Source organism: Chenopodium album, chromosome 4, assembly GCF_948465745.1.
Source record: "Chenopodium album chromosome 4, dcCheAlbu1.1, whole genome shotgun sequence".
In the NCBI taxonomy this organism is placed as follows: Eukaryota; Viridiplantae; Streptophyta; class Magnoliopsida; order Caryophyllales; family Amaranthaceae; genus Chenopodium; species Chenopodium album.
In genome coordinates this window covers 8,353,799-8,369,257 of record NC_137837.1, presented here as the reverse complement: position 1 = coordinate 8,369,257, position 15,459 = coordinate 8,353,799, and the positions used below count along the sequence as shown (strand labels likewise).

General features: G+C 40.6%; 2 protein-coding genes across 5 annotated transcripts; one reads left to right on the top strand and one right to left on the bottom strand.

Annotated features, from left to right (window-relative positions):
- Positions 1-653: 653 nt before the first annotated feature.
- Positions 654-2,820, top strand: LOC145626589 (uncharacterized). Of its 4 annotated transcripts, none has more exons than XM_081679044.1 (5): positions 654-1,129; positions 1,295-1,444; positions 1,919-2,033; positions 2,074-2,098; positions 2,237-2,820. In XM_081679044.1, the coding sequence occupies exons 1-5, from the start codon at positions 1,002-1,004 to the stop codon at positions 2,344-2,346; spliced, it is 528 nt and encodes a 175-aa protein (XP_081535170.1). In that variant the 5' UTR covers positions 654-1,001; the 3' UTR covers positions 2,347-2,820. The 4 variants fall into 4 exon arrangements, with proteins under 4 accessions (XP_081535170.1, XP_081535172.1, XP_081535169.1 ...); XM_081679046.1 differs by having other exon boundaries at positions 655-1,129; positions 2,303-2,820; XM_081679043.1 differs by having other exon boundaries at positions 655-1,129; positions 1,919-2,098; positions 2,303-2,820.
- Positions 2,821-3,023: 203 nt separating this feature from the next.
- On the bottom strand, positions 3,024-15,070 carry LOC145628826 (succinate dehydrogenase [ubiquinone] flavoprotein subunit, mitochondrial-like). The gene is made up of 16 exons (XM_081681239.1): positions 14,852-15,070; positions 14,565-14,735; positions 14,078-14,165; positions 13,347-13,493; positions 13,115-13,255; positions 6,970-7,055; positions 6,768-6,860; positions 6,575-6,638; positions 6,181-6,324; positions 5,576-5,763; positions 5,324-5,498; positions 5,053-5,223; positions 4,194-4,263; positions 3,975-4,095; positions 3,841-3,878; positions 3,024-3,449 (listed from the first exon to the last, which is right to left on the bottom strand). The coding sequence occupies exons 1-16, from the start codon at positions 14,960-14,962 to the stop codon at positions 3,347-3,349; spliced, it is 1,911 nt and encodes a 636-aa protein (XP_081537365.1). The 5' UTR covers positions 14,963-15,070; the 3' UTR covers positions 3,024-3,346.
- Positions 15,071-15,459: the final 389 nt, after the last annotated feature.

Here is a 15,459-nt window from a genome sequence, read left to right as displayed (position 1 = left end):
TACTCAGCCCCTGTTCTTTAAAGTTGTCCTATTTTGCTAAAATATGTTCTGCTATGCTCTGCTCTGCTGAAATCTGTTCTGCTCTGCTTCAGCACAAACTTAACATAAGTCATGCTTTTGCACAAACAAAAGAAATATTGTTTTAAATCTGCAACATGATATCAAGGCAAAATATTTATTAAAGTGTCATTTGATAAACAATTGCTTTTGATTATCATTATGAGTATCCGAAGCTTCCTCTCCATTTCTTCAATAGAGCTCCGAATATATATATATACTATATATTAAAATGTGTTTCTAAAAAAGTGTAGATACCACGTGGCACTCTCCTTAAGGCATTCCTGTAGAAGTTTAGGTGTCACGTGGCACTCTCCTCATTTAAGCTGATTTTCATTCCATGTCTAAAAATATTGTTCTTACGAGATTTAAACCCACAACCTCAAGTTTAAATTATTAAGCTATTACCATATTACATATCATTCAATAAAAATTAAATATTAATAAAGATTTTTGTCATGAAAAAATGCACTAACTCAGTACAACGCCCGGGTCTAACATTAGTTAAAATTAATACTCCGCACGTCACTTAATTAGTTGATAGTGTGGGCCAAATATGACAAAATTATACTTCCACAATCCACCTTCCAAGTTCCAAGTGAGAAAGTAAGAGGAAAAGGAAAAAGAACAGTCCCGCGTCCCCATCTCACTTGCTAGTGGAGTGAGTACTCCGTTGAAGCATAGTATCTGTAATTTGCTACTAACTCTATCATAATTCCAAAATTAATCCCCTTATCCTTCCTTAATCTAGAGCTAAACTTCATACCAAAATCATAATCACAGAGCCCAAAAAAAAAAAATGGATGTGCTAACCTTTGGAATAATAATCGGAATCATAATTCTATTTTTCGCCATTGTTTGCATCATCACCATTGAAGGCACCTGCAACCGCCGATCCACTTAACACCCCCTTAATCACTCTTTCTCTCTCCTACTCTACTCTAATGCCGTTGACTCAATTCAGTAGTCGTGAAATTACGATAGATGCATTAATCGGTGGTGGTTTGACGGCAGTTTACGGTGGTTTTCCGATCGCCGTCGTTGAGCGCCGCCGTGTCGGTGGTGCTGAGCAGTACTTTCTCTCTCTTAATACGTTTTATCTCTCTAAATTTGTGTTTCTCTGATGTGATATGAAATGGATGGTATGAAATTGAGATGCATGGATTTTTTTTATTTTTATTTTTTTTTAATTTTTAATTTTTAATTTTTTAATGTGGTGAATTGGTGATGATGATAGGGTATTGAAATTGGAGAGGCATGGAATGAAGCTGGATCCGGCATCGGTGTCGTTTACGACGAATTTGGATGAAGGATGTGTTGTATTATGGGAGCTTGATTGTACTGAGATCTCTAAGTTGTGCTTTCGAAATGCAGCTGCTTATCTTAGGTATCGTAATTGTTCATTTGTTTGTGATATTTGTTCGAGAGAAATAGATAAGTGGTTATATGATCATTAGAGGCTTGAAATTTGTTCTAGTAGCCTGAAAAATATAACAATTTGTTGTTAGTTACAAAGCATAAATTGTTGTATGATCACATGTATCTTGGAAATTGAATGATGTAGGATATATTATGAAAGATTCAATGGTTCAAAATGTCCTTGTTTTAGACGAGCTATGGTAATGACTGACCACCTGATAAGCAGCCAATTCAGTTGCATAAAACATTTATGAAATGATACTTCATGGTTTATGTTGATGTTTAAATTATTGGGATTCAGATTGTCAGATCTTATTCTCTGGCTCTCTGCTTAGTTTTGATTTGATTACAGTGGATTAATCTTTCTGCTTTAAACATTTATAATTCCGTGTTTGGTTCTATTAAAAAAAAAATAATTTTTATTGAGGTTTCTTTTATGCAGATATAAGAGTCAGCTTGAGAGTTTGCATAAACTCTTGGATCCAATTCGGGATACACCGACTTTTGGAATCTCTGAAGCTGCCTCCTCTTTTGATAGCAAGATGAAAAATAAGCTGAATGAGTTAACTCATTGGTCAGCCTGCCTTCAACATGCTGTCTCCCTTGGACAAAAAGAGATGGGGTAAGAATTTGTTGTGTGATTCAATATACTATACTAAATTTGAGCTTATAATCTTATGTTACAAACTTACAATTCAATAACTTGGATGATTTTAAGTAAACTTATTCTTGCAATCTACTGTTTTCTGCTGGATAACAGGGATGTTATGGAGTATGGACCTTCTTTTGTCCCCAGCTTCTAATGTACTGTTCTGCTGGATAACAGGGATGTTATGGAACTTTTCCGGAATTACTATTTTGCAGGGATAATTTCGAAACCCACAGAAGATACTAATGCTTATGGATCGGATGATGTAAAACAACTCATTTTCGAATTGTTCCAATCTCAGCATATTTATAGGAAGCAAGTAAAGCAGCATACTACATAGCTAATCTTGGTCACTTGACAGATTACAACAAAGATATAGGATGTAAATTTTCTTATTTTATTCTTGTAGATTGGTTTTGTTGGTAGAAAAGGTGCTTTGTTTTCATCAGGGTCCAATTTAGTAGGCGAGGCACCTTAGGAGTGGTGGGATGATAAGAGAATCCCGACCTCCAAAGTGGCCCTTGTAGAAATTGATCCCACAACCTCAATGTTGTAAAATACAAATCTTGCCACTAGACCAAGTACCACGTGGTAAAGCGTATGTAATGTTTGTTACCTTTCAAATATTATGCAAATTCAATTACCAAAACCCTTATTCACTTCGGAAATAAATACACTAAATCTTGGATGTTGATGCTCAAGCTTGAAAATTTATGTTGGAGAATGCAGAACTATTGCACTTCACTATTGCAAATCCCGTGGGCGAATTTTCTTCACCGCGTTTTATTGTCTACTTCGTATTATTTAAGTAACTACTCTCAAAATAAGTTATGCCTTAAAAAGAATGCCCCATACATAATATAAAAACACAATAAAAAGGCATGTTTAAGAAGATAAATTCAAGATCAAAGGCAAAGAACAAATTGAGCTTCTTATTACCTCAATGCAGTTTACAAAAAGGCAAATATCATTAATTCACAAATTGTTTATAAAAAAAATCACTTCTGCATTCTTATCACCAAAACATATAATGGCCAAAGTCTTTCTCAAAACCATCATTGCAGGAAGCGTATAGAAAATCGTCGAGAGCAACACCCCTCACAGCAATTGAAAAAATGAAATTCACCCAAGAACCCTTTTGTTCTCTATCATAAATTATTTCTATTGTTAACTTCTTTTGCCCTACTTGTTGGCGAAGGGTTTTCTTCGAGTTGAAACACATCAATATACACGAGCTTTAGGAGGGAAAGACTCAATCTCGTCATCCAATGTGTTCATGTGGACTGGCCGATAATCTAGTCTAACCTTCTCATTTTCCCAATATCTGCATTATCAAAAGAAATGTGCAAGAACATGTAGAATTATACACTAATATGTTAAAATTCAAGATCAAAATAACCAGAGAAGCAATTGTATGCAGACAAAAATGGAAGACAAAAACACTATATATTCATGATGCTAATTAATTGTTTTGATCATGAAGCAATGGAGAAAAAGATGAGAAGACTCGAGACACAAATATGAATGTAAACTAACAAACTGCATGCAGGAGATAATGATCCTATAAATAAGTGGGTGGACAAAGTTTCTTTCAGTAAGACGGTGAACTGGGAGTCCACTGTATTTCAGGAAACCAATTGTCATCAATCATTATGCCTTAATATTCATTAGCATTCTTGTAGTTAGAACAAGAGCATAGAGTGTAAACAACATACCCTAGAGTGTGTTTCATCCAGTTTTGATCATCTCTTGTCTGCAAAGGTGCAAAGCAAAGTGATCAAGTCAAATGTCAAAAACATTCAAGAGCATCCCAAAATTACAGTTTAAGATAAAAAGCAGCTGAACAAACCGTGAAATCTTCACGAGCATGAGCTCCTCTGCTTTCTTTCCTAGCCTCAGCAGAGTGCATAGTGATGCATGCATTAATCAACAAATTTTCCAATTCTATGGTTTCGATCAAATCAGAATTCCTAAGAAGAAAAAAAATGGAGTAGATAAATGATTAGACTGCTAATGACATAGTCATGAGTAAACTCGTATCAACGAAAACATTGCATATAAGCCGTACCATATTAAACTGCGATCTTTGACTTGAACATCTTCAAAACTCTCCCATGTTTTATCAATCAATTGACAACCTGCAATTTATTGATACAAAAACAGAATGTTACACATAGGAACTGTAATTTGCAATGGAGTTCATCTGTTATAGTAGAGCAAACCAAGTCCTCGTGGATAAGGAAAAACTATGTTTGACTTGATTAAAAAAATAGGGCACGGGATCTATATTAAGGACACTGAATAAGAAATTTTATTAAAAAAAATAATAAATAAATAAATAAATAATTGCTTCCTCTGCTTCATATTACTTGCAACACTAAGAGTTTCACACTTGTTAATGCACAATTTAAGCACATTGAAAATCATCCAACAAGATCCCACATGACTATAATTTTTTCTTCCCCACAAATCACAATATGTTGTAATAGGAAGGAGTATGAATAGCGCCAAAATCCTAATGATGCAACTAAAGTGGAGCAGAGGAAACATGAAATATCAAATGCAACCCTTCCTCTCTGTTTTGCAGTAAAACCTCAAGCAACCCTTCCCTTCCCATAATTCGTCTATTTCATCTATTCATTCATGGGCAAAAAGTTCTAAAAACCCTAAAAAGGAAAAGTGCACACTACATAGCTTATAACCACAGTAGAATTATTCAGGCATCTGGAAAATAGATCCTATATGCCAAAATAAGTAAGTAGTGATCTTATACACCAAAATGTTTAAAGCTAAATTCCATCCAAGCTTTGAACAAAACTTAACCCACAATGTTCTGTGTATTTATTAAGGGGTTAAGGTCACCATATCTGAGGTTCAAGCTTCACAGGTTAAGAGCACCTTTTTGGAGAATCAAAAACATATCATACCTTCTTCCAATGTACTCTGTGTGCGGAAAACAGCAGCATTATTCTGCATAACTCGTTGCATGTTTAGGCGGATTTGGGAAGTTGGAAGAGATCCATTTGAATTTCTTAATTTGTCTAACCACTGAATAGTCTTCTCCCCAGCATCTTTAGGCAAAGGTTTCTGGTTCTCCCCTGCAGAACACCAGATTATAAGTGTGTTGATGGAACTAAATTGTCCAGTAATCAGAATACAAGCAGTGAGAAGCAGAAATATCTTCACAAGTCCACTTGCCTGGTTTACTGATCTCTGAAACTCGGTTGGCACAAGCTCGACCGAAAACAACAATGTCAAGAAGAGAGTTTGCACCAAGACGGTTAGCACCATGAACTGATGCACAAGCAGCCTCTCCAGCAGCCAATAATCCAGGAACAATGGCATCTGGGTCATTACCTTTTATGGTGACAACCTGAGCAAAGAATCATTAAGACTCCAATAAACTTATATATACAATTGCAAAAAAAATCAATTTCACAGTTTTCTTACCTCTCCATAGTAGTTTGTGGGGATTCCACCCATGTTATAGTGAACAGTTGGCAAGACTGGGATGGGTTCCTTTGTAACATCAACCCCAGCAAAGATAGCAGCTGTCTCAGAGATACCAGGGAGTCTTTCCTGAAGCACTTCTGGAGGCAAATGATTCAAGTGGAGGTAGATGTGATCCTTTAAGGGTCCTGTTGATGACAGGATTTACATGAATACAGATTAGCATGAGTGACAGATGACAGGTAAGATTGACCAAATATGTAACAGAGGACAGATTGTGACTGAAACAATCATTTGCAAAGCTTCATTGATATTATTAGTGGCAATACACTACTTAGTTAAGTAAACCTCAAAGGGGGAGAGGGGGGATCAATAGTCAGTTCTAACAGCCTTCAAAGAGGTCAAACACAACCATCATCTTACTAACAAATAAATAGACTGCAAATTGAGAATTCTAGCAACAGCAAATATGAGTATCCCACAACAGTCTGGATAGACCAACATATTCTTCGAGATTCTTCCCTAAACCTAAGTATCTGACAGCCACAATTCCATATTTAGGCATATATCATGCACACAAAAATTGAAGAACAGATGTATCTCACCTACACCACGGCCTTCTCGAATTTCCATTGTCATAGATCTAGACACAACATCCCTGGATGCAAGATCTTTAGCTGTTGGTGCATATCTTTCCATGAAACGCTCACCCTCACTATTTCTCAGAATACCACCTTCACCACGGGACCCTGATAGCAAAGAACAAGTCATTAGATCATTGAACCATTGCTTTAAATTATCTAGATGCTAGATGGGAAGGAAGTTTTATTCTTAAGCAAAAATTGCCAAAAAAGCAGCCACAAATGTACATGTATAGCAAAATGTATTTTTTAGGGGGAAAAACCACAGCCTTTTCCACTACAAAATGATATTGAACATTCATTTGGAAGGATTAGGCATAGCTGAGAGCAGCAAAAAATCAGTATGAGAAGAATCAACCTTCAGTGATTAGGCATCCAGCACCATAGATACCAGTAGGGTGGAACTGCACGAATTCAAGATCCTGCAAAACAAATATGTTGTTATAGCAAAACATTAAAGAAGGTGCACAAATCATGTTAGAGTTGCCTCAAATTGGTGCCTCTAAGTAAACAACAGAGGACGAGAATGAAACAATGGCAAGGAGTTTAACCTCTAATGGGAGGCCAGCACGGGCCACCATTGCATTTCCATCTCCGGTACATGTATGCGCAGAGGTTGCAGAAAAATATGCTCGTCCATACCCCTAATAAAGAGAACACAAGCCAAAAAAGAAAACTTATGAACATGGCATAAATGCATAATGCAAGAATAGGGTAAATTTGAAACAATGAAACTTGAAAAACAAAACATACCCCAGTAGCCAAAATTGTTGATTTGGCACGGAATCTATGCAATGTCCCATCTTCCATATTCAAAGCAATCACACCTTGGCAAGTACCTGAGCATAATGTGCAACGGACTAGCGTGACACACAAAATAAGGCTGAAAGGTTGAATGTTTGATTGAGCTCTCAAGCTAGCAAAAGTGATAAATATGGCTTTAGGCCATAACTCTCCATATGTTCCTTACAATTTTCTCAGTGTCGTTCTATTTGCTATGCTATTCTTCTTATACTACTACTACCCTCATGTAAGTGGCAATACAAGCCTTAATTACTATTTGTACCATGTTTGGCACTTTACTACTTTAAGCTATTACAAACAAAATATAAAAGCAGCTTGTCCCCTGTTCTCTCTAACGGCCTTCTGCCTCTCCTGCCTCTGCTGCTGCTATGTTGTTGTTGTTAGTGTGTTGTGGCTGCCTCTGTCTTCTGCTGTAAACCATGGTCACAGGTGGTGGCTGATGGTGCGTTGCAACACCCCCCCCTAAAAGCGCCACCTTGTCCTCAAGGTGGAATGCAGGAAATTGGGCCTTGATGGATTCCGCTTCCTCCCATGTGGCCTCGAAAACAGGCAGCCCTTGCCATTGGACCAATACCTCCATCCCATCTGCCCTCCCCAGCTTCGGTCTCACACTTAGCACATGCTCCGGTTCCACCACAAGTTCCAAGTCGGGTGTGAGTTGGGTAGGGATGCTTGGGAAGCTCGGAACCGCCCCTAATGCAAGTTTAAGCTGAGATACGTGAAAAACCGGGTGTATTTTACAGTCAGCCGGTAAAAGTAACTTGTAGGCTACCTTGCCAATGCGTTGAATCACTTCGAATGGTCCATAAAACCGAGCGGCTAATTTTTCAAAGGGTCTTTTAGCCAATGAGCGCTGCCGATATGGTTGGAGCTTGAGAAAAACATGGTCTCCGATCTGAAATTCCACCTCCCTCCTCCTTTTGTCAGCATTATCCTTCATAACTTGTTGGGCCTTAATCAAATTAATTTTAAGTTCATCCAACATAGCGTCTCTCTCCTGTAAGTGCTCCTCAACCGTACCCACCGCGGTTTGGCCTAAGCCCACCCTTAAGAGACGAGGTGGATCCCTCCCATAGAGGACCTTAAAAGGGGAGGTAAGAGTGGACGAGTGAATAGCCGTGTTATACGAATACTCAGCCCAATGAAGCCATTTCGCCCATGATCTTGGTTGTTCCCCGGCGAAACACCGTAGGTAGGTTTCTAATCTTTTGTTGACCACCTCCGATTGCCCATCCGTTTGGGGATGGTATGAAGTGCTACGCTTAAGGTCCGTGCCTTGCAAACGGAACAACTCTCTCCAAAAAGAGCTCACAAACACCCTATCTCGATCCGAAACAATGCTACTCGGCATCCCGTGTAATCTAACTATCTCTCTAGCAAATAGCTCCGCCACACTCACCGCCGTGAAGGGGTGTTTGAGTCCCAAAAAGTGAGCATACTTAGACAAGCGGTCCACCACCACCAAAATCGTATCCACACCCTTTGATTTCGGTAACCCCTCAACGAAATCCATCGTGATATCTTCCCACACCCGCTCCGGAATGGGCAGTGGTTGTAAGAGACCCGCCGGAGACTTCTGCGAATGCTTGTTGCGTTGACAAATAACACACTCCCGGACCCAAGCTGCCACCTCACGTCTCATGCCCACCCAATACCACTCGTGGGCCAGCCTGAGGTAGGTTTTAGTTTCACCCTCGTGACCTCCCTCCGGGGAGTCATGATAAATCCGAAACAACTCCAGCTTTACTGCTGATTTTTGAGGAAGAATCAGTCGTCCCTTGTACAATAACTGGCGCCCCTCAACAGTAAATCCGGGCTGCCCTTCCCCCTTCTCAACTTCGCCTCGCATTTTCTGTATCCACTCATCAGCGGCAATTTCCCGATCAAGGCTGCTCCAATCTACGCCCTGAACCGACACAAGAGCGCTACATTCAACCCCTTGTTCATCATCTCCCCTTCTTGACAACGCATCGGCGACTCGATTAACCACCCCGGGCTTATATTGAATTTCAAAGTCAAATCCGATTAATTTGCGAATCCACCGTTGGTACTCCATGCCTACTTCTCTTTGTTGAGTTATAAACCGTAAACTTTGTTGATCACTCCTAATTATGAATCTCCTTCCCAAAAGATAGTGTTTCCACCTTTGCACCGCCAAACACACCGCCATGAGTTCTTTCTCGTAGATCGATTTGCTCCGGCCACTCGGCCCTAACATCTTGCTATAGAAGGCTACGGGTCTTCCTTCTTGCATTAACACGGCCCCCAATCCGAAGCCCGAGGCATCGGATTCCACCACAAACGCCTTTTTGAAGTCCGGCATCACCAAAACAGGGGCGGTGGTCATGGCGAGCTTCAATTTCATGAAGGCCTGTTGAGCTTCGTCGCTCCACCCAAAATTGTCACGTCTGAGTTGAATAGTTAAGGGCTGAGCAATTTGGGCATAATGGAAAATAAATTTCCTATAATACCCAGTGAGCCCAAGAAATCCTCTAAGGTCTCTTAATGATTTGGGAGTGGGCCATTTAATCATGGCTTGGATTTTATCTTGGTCCACTGAAACTCCCTCTCTTGAAATTATGTGGCCCAAGTATGCCACCACATTTTTCCCAAACTCGCATTTGTTAATATTTGCAAACAACGTATGGGCCTTAAGAATCTCCAACACTAGCCTAACATGTTCCACATGAGCACTCACACTTGGACTATATACGAGTATATCATCAAAAAATACGAGTACAAACTTACGTAAATACGGCCGAAATACCTCGTTCATCAATGATTGAAATGTCGCCGGAGCATTCGTTAACCCAAATGGCATTACTAGAAATTCGTAATGCCCCTCGTGTGTACGGAATGCCGTCTTAGGAGTGTCTTCCGGTTTCACAAGAATTTGATGATACCCCGCCTTAAGGTCTAACTTGGTGAATACATGTGCCCCATGCAACTCATCTAACAACTCATCTATCACCGGAATAGGGTATTTGTCGGGAACGGTCTCCTTGTTGAGTGCCCGGTAATCCACACAAAATCTCCAAGAGCCATCCTTCTTCTTTACTAACAACACCGGGCTTGAGAAAGGGCTTGTTGAAGGGCGTATAACGCCGGCCATTAACATCTCACGGATCAGTTTCTCAATTTCATCCTTTTGAAATTGGGGGTATCTATAAGGCCGCACGCTCACGGGATTGCTTCCCTCTTTGAGGACGATTGCATGTTCATGTCCCCGGCTCGGAGGCAATCCTCTTGGCTCACTAAAAACCCCTTCAAATTCGGCAATCACCCCCTTCAAAAAATCTGGCACACTCCCTGCCTTAATAGGCTGCTCCACCTCCACTCTATTCAACTCCACTAGCATCCCCCCTTTTTCCTTCTTAATTGTCTTGAACATAGCCTTGAGGGTGACTCCCGTTTTCGCCAAACTCGGATCTCCCTTTACTGTCACCATTTTTCCCCCCATTGAAAAACTCATTTCCTGTATTTTCCAATTAGTCAATATTGGGCCCAACTTCTCCAACCATTGGATACCCAATATAACATCAGAATTGCCCAATTGTAGAGGCAAAAACTCTTCCTCAATTTCCACCTCTTCACTGAGCTTTAATCTTACTCCCAAACATTGCCCCTTCCCCTTAATATTTTCTCCGTTCCCCAAGGACACCCCGAACGACGCACTTCCGGTCACCTCCAACCCCAACTTACGCACCGCCTGCAATGAAACAAAATTATGGGTCGCACCGGGATCGATCATGACTATCACACTCTCCCCGTTTATCTCCCCTTTGAGTCGCATGGTTTTAGGATTGGTCAATCCCATGATCGAGTTCATGGACACAGCGGTGGTTGTCAACGGTCCCTCCTCCTCGCCGGAGTTTTCCAACACCGCCAGCTCCCCATCTTCACTCTTCTCGTCTTCCTCCACCAATAGGACACTAAGTCCTTTCGCCGTACATACATGAGTGGGACCCGTCCACCTGCCGTCACACCTAAAACAAAGGCCCCTAGCCTTCTTATCTTGGATTTCCCGGTCAGTTAGCCTTCGCACCTGGCCGCTGAACTGGGTGGTGCCGGAGTTGCTGCGATTCTGGTAAGGAGTAGGGTTGCTACGGTTGGTGTAATTGGAGTTCGGGTTTGAAACAGAGGCTGCGGAGCTTTGGGGTGTTGGGTTGGGCCGATAGTAGTTTGTGGGCTGTGGGTTGGTGTTGGGCGTTTGATTAAAAGAGTGTGGGCTGGGCTGAGAGTTTTGGGTTGAATTGTTGGTCAATCCCACTCCTAGAGTAGCTGCAGGACTTCGATTAAAGTAGGAGTATTGACCAGGTTTCGGGTATGCACCACCCGTTTTCCTTAATCCATTAACCCGGTTTCGTTCCTCGACCCGGATCGCAAGGTCCATGGCCTCTTCGAGGGTTAATGGGTTGAGCATCCGGATCTCGGCTTTTATGTCTTCTCTCAGCCCATTCACAAACTGAGCCTTCATTATGCTCTCTGGCACGTCAGCCAACGGCGCCGCCCTCTCTATGAAAGTTCGCCGGTACTCCACCACCGTCGTCACTTGGGTTACGGCCAACCACTGTTCGTGTAGGGTGCCTGTGTTGATCGGTCGGAACTGGGTCAGGACACGTAGCTTCAAGTCTTCCCAATTGATGACCGGTCGCCGGCGGTGCTCCCACTGGTACCACCTCAACGCGTCGCCATCCATGGAGACAACCGCGGCTTGAATCCTCTCCACCTCCGTCAATTGATAAAACTGGAAATATTGTTCGCCACGGAGTATCCACCCATCCGGGTCAGACCCGTCGAACACCGGCATGTCTAGCTTCCGAAACTTCCAATTTCCACGGCTCTCCTGCTGGTCATGGTGGCGAACACGGTACTCTCCACCGCCTCCCGCTTCCCAGCTTCCAATTCGAATTCCGTTGAACCTCCCAGCACCGAATTGTTGTTCGTCGTTACCTCCGTTCAAATGAGGTGTTCCCCCAAAGCCACCCAGGTTAAGTGGTTGCTCCACTTCCTCGTTCTCACCAGTTGGTTGTTTGCCCAGGGCTTTAAGAGCGTTGCGAATTTCCTCCAAGGCCTGGTCATGCCGACTTGCTGTCATTACCACCCGCTGGGTGATTTCTTGCCGGAATCGTTCCATTCTCTCGTCTTGCTTCTTGAGCAATGTGTTTTGCATCGAATGTTCGCCATCTCCGAGTTTCTCGCAAATCTCCTCTACTCGTTCCTCTAGTGCCGTCACCCTCTCCGGCGCAACGGTTATCGGCGTTGGCGGCATGGCTGCTCTGATACCAACTGCAACGGACTAGCGTGACACACAAAATAAGGCTGAAAGGTTGAATGTTTGATTGAGCTCTCAAGCTAGCAAAAGTGATAAATATGGCTTTAGGCCATAACTCTCCATATGTTCCTTACAATTTTCTCAGTGTCGTTCTATTTGCTATGCTATTCTTCTTATACTACTACTACCCTCATGTAAGTGGCAATACAAGCCTTAATTACTATTTGTACCATGTTTGGCACTTTACTACTTTAAGCTATTACAAACAAAATATAAAAGCAGCTTGTCCCCTGTTCTCTCTAACGGCCTTCTGCCTCTCCTGCCTCTGCTGCTGCTATGTTGTTGTTGTTAGTGTGTTGTGGCTGCCTCTGTCTTCTGCTGTAAACCATGGTCACAGGTGGTGGCTGATGGTGCGTTGCATAATGCCAAAAATCAGAAATATTTACCACAAACAAGAAAAACATGCTAACCTATATTATGACCATAAGTTCTAAAAAATTATGACGATTGAAACTATTCAATCATGGATAGCAACTTGACTCAACAAATTAAACTTGACAAAGAAAGAAGGGTATTTCAATATATAAGATTTCAGCAATAACATGCAAACACCACAACTAGGTATATTGTATATATATTTATTCCAAGCATAAAACTCAGTCTCAATAAGAGCATTCTCAATTGATCAAAAGCTTTCCTTCCAAAAGGTAAATTCTAGCTCAAAGGTAGGTCATATTTTCATAGGTAGTACTTCCATCCATTTATAATTAGATATTGAAACAAAAATCAGTATAAATATTATGAATAATATAATCTTGCCTTCATCATCCATAATAAGATCCAAAGCAAAGTATTCCACAAAAAATTGTGTATTATGCCTCATAGCTTGTCCGTAAAGAGTGTGCAATAAAGCATGGCCAGTTCGATCAGCAGCACATGCACATCGATATGCTTGACCCCCTATAATAAGATGAAAGGCAATGCAGAAAGTATAAGAGATCAGATTCAGTAATCCATAATAGAATTTGAGCTTTTTTTCTTATCCACAGACCTTTCCCAAAGTTCAAGCTTTGACCACCGAATGCACGTTGATATATTTTGCCATCTTCTGTACGAGAAAATGGCAAACCATAGTTCTCAAGCTCAATCACAGCTTTTGGTGCCTCTCTGCACATATACTGTATGGCATCCTGATCACCTGCAAACATAAATTCCCCTATATGTCATGATCCAATCCAAAAATATATACTAAGGAAACCACAGTTGTCCCGTAGATGAAAATGCAGATGCTGTTCAGCTATAAAAAGATACAGGAGCATACTAGAATATCTATTACTTGAATCCAAATTTCACTTTGTTTTTGAACCTAGGAGTGGGGGACCAGGGGAAGGATGGAAGATGGAAGGCAACATGGGGCAGTGGAGAAATAAGTCCACCTTGTTTGGACAGCACTAATAAGGGGAAGGGAACTATTCTTTCCATAGAAGACCCTCAAATTGCCATTGGAATTCTGAATTTTGATAATAGGATCCAAATGAGGTAAAAGTAAAAAAGAAAATCAGTTCCCCATATATAATCAAAATTGCCGAAATAAACACTACTTGGAGCAAAGAAAGAGGCAAACGTTCTCTCCCTTCCTTTTAAAACAATAACTAGAAGTTCAGGTAGCCACGAATTCCCAGCATGAGGTAAGACAAGTTAATATCAAAGGCTTAAAAACTTCATTCTCAAAACTAGAACATGCTTTCGTAAAGTAATAGAAATGAGTTAAATTGCACGCACCTAACCAATCACTTCCTTTCACGGTATCATACATATGCCATCTCCAGTCATCTTCAGTCATATTACCCAAGGCAGCATTGATTCCACCCTGCACCAATTCCCCATTTCAACTTACAATACATTCAACAACTAATATCTTCCACAACACACACAGATTGCACAAAACCAACAAAAATCAAACAAATATTACAGCTGCCCACACTGAACTCGAATCGAACACCAACAGAATCCCTTAAAAGGATGCACTATTCTAGTTTACAATCTTGCAGCAACTGTAATTGGATAGTATCACATTCAGTTAAACCCTTGCATTAAACTGTTCTATAACAGTATAATCCATCAAATTACATCACAACAGATTATAACCAAAAAGTAAAAATTAAAACAATTACTTTTTCCGGGTTTTTTTTTTACTTGCAACACACCTTTTTTACACGCGTTAAAACAAAAAAAACATTAGACAAGGTAAACGGACAAATTAATAAACCTGGGCAGCGACCGTATGAGAACGAGTCGGAAAAAGCTTAGTAATACAAGCAGTATTAAACCCATGTTCGGATAATCCGATGGCAGCTCTTAAACCAGCACCACCAGCTCCAACAACCACCGCATCGTAAGTATGGTCTACCACCGTATAGTTGGACCCACCAATCGAACTCTGCCAAAATTCATCAATTAATCAATAAAACATTCATTGATTTCCAAAGATCGCAAAAAACAATATAAAATCAAAAAAAGGTACAAACTTTAAATTAAAAAAAAAAAGGATCTTACAGATTGGGAGGAAGAGAATAATCTAGAAGAGAGAAAATGGGGGGAAATAGGAGAAGATTTAGAGGTTTTCCATGAATGGGATCGAAGACCACGCGAAACACATCGCCACATTTTTGGGGGTGTTGATGAATCAGAGTTTTGGTGTGAATAATTTTCTGGGTTTTGTTTTTTCAGAGGAGAAAGGAGGGGAGGCTAAATTTGCAGAAATTATTTTCCAGGTTTAATGCTTAATTAATTGATGCTGATGAAGGATGAACAATTCATTTTTGATTATTGCTTTGTTTGTTTACCATTTTGCCCTTTTTAATTCTCTAGAAAATCAAGTCAAAATAAAGGGAAATTTGCAAATTGCACTGAAATTCGTATTTTGCAAATTGCAGCTATTTAAAAAAACGATCTTGCTAACGAGCGCCCCGAAGCGTTAGTTAAGTATAAATTATATTGGTTGAAATGGTATTAAGTTAGGAATTTATGACAAAATCACGCGTTGTTCGGTGTAATTAATGTTAATTTTACTCTAATATTTGCACTTTAATTCTCTTATCTAATGCCCCGGGGGCGCTCATTAGCTTTTGCCTTAAAAAAAATTGCAACTTCGTGTAAACTGT

Excerpts from the sequence above, each read along its gene's own strand:
- LOC145628826 (XM_081681239.1), bottom strand. The coding sequence starts at position 14,962 with ATGTGGCGATGTGTTTCGCGTGGTCTTCGATCCCATTCATGGAAAACC. Across the intron at positions 6,861-6,969 it reads CAACAATTTTGGCTACTGGG|GGGTATGGACGAGCATATTT; the intron begins GTATGTTTTGTT and ends TCTCTTTATTAG. Across the intron at positions 3,450-3,840 it reads TGGATGAAACACACTCTAGG|ATATTGGGAAAATGAGAAGG; the intron begins GTATGTTGTTTA and ends TTGATAATGCAG.
- LOC145626589 (XM_081679043.1), top strand. The coding sequence starts at position 1,002 with ATGCCGTTGACTCAATTCAGTAGTCGTGAAATTACGATAGATGCATTA. Across the intron at positions 1,130-1,294 it reads CGTGTCGGTGGTGCTGAGCA|GGTATTGAAATTGGAGAGGC; the intron begins GTACTTTCTCTC and ends TGATGATGATAG. Across the intron at positions 2,099-2,302 it reads CTTGGACAAAAAGAGATGGG|GGATGTTATGGAACTTTTCC; the intron begins GTAAGAATTTGT and ends GCTGGATAACAG.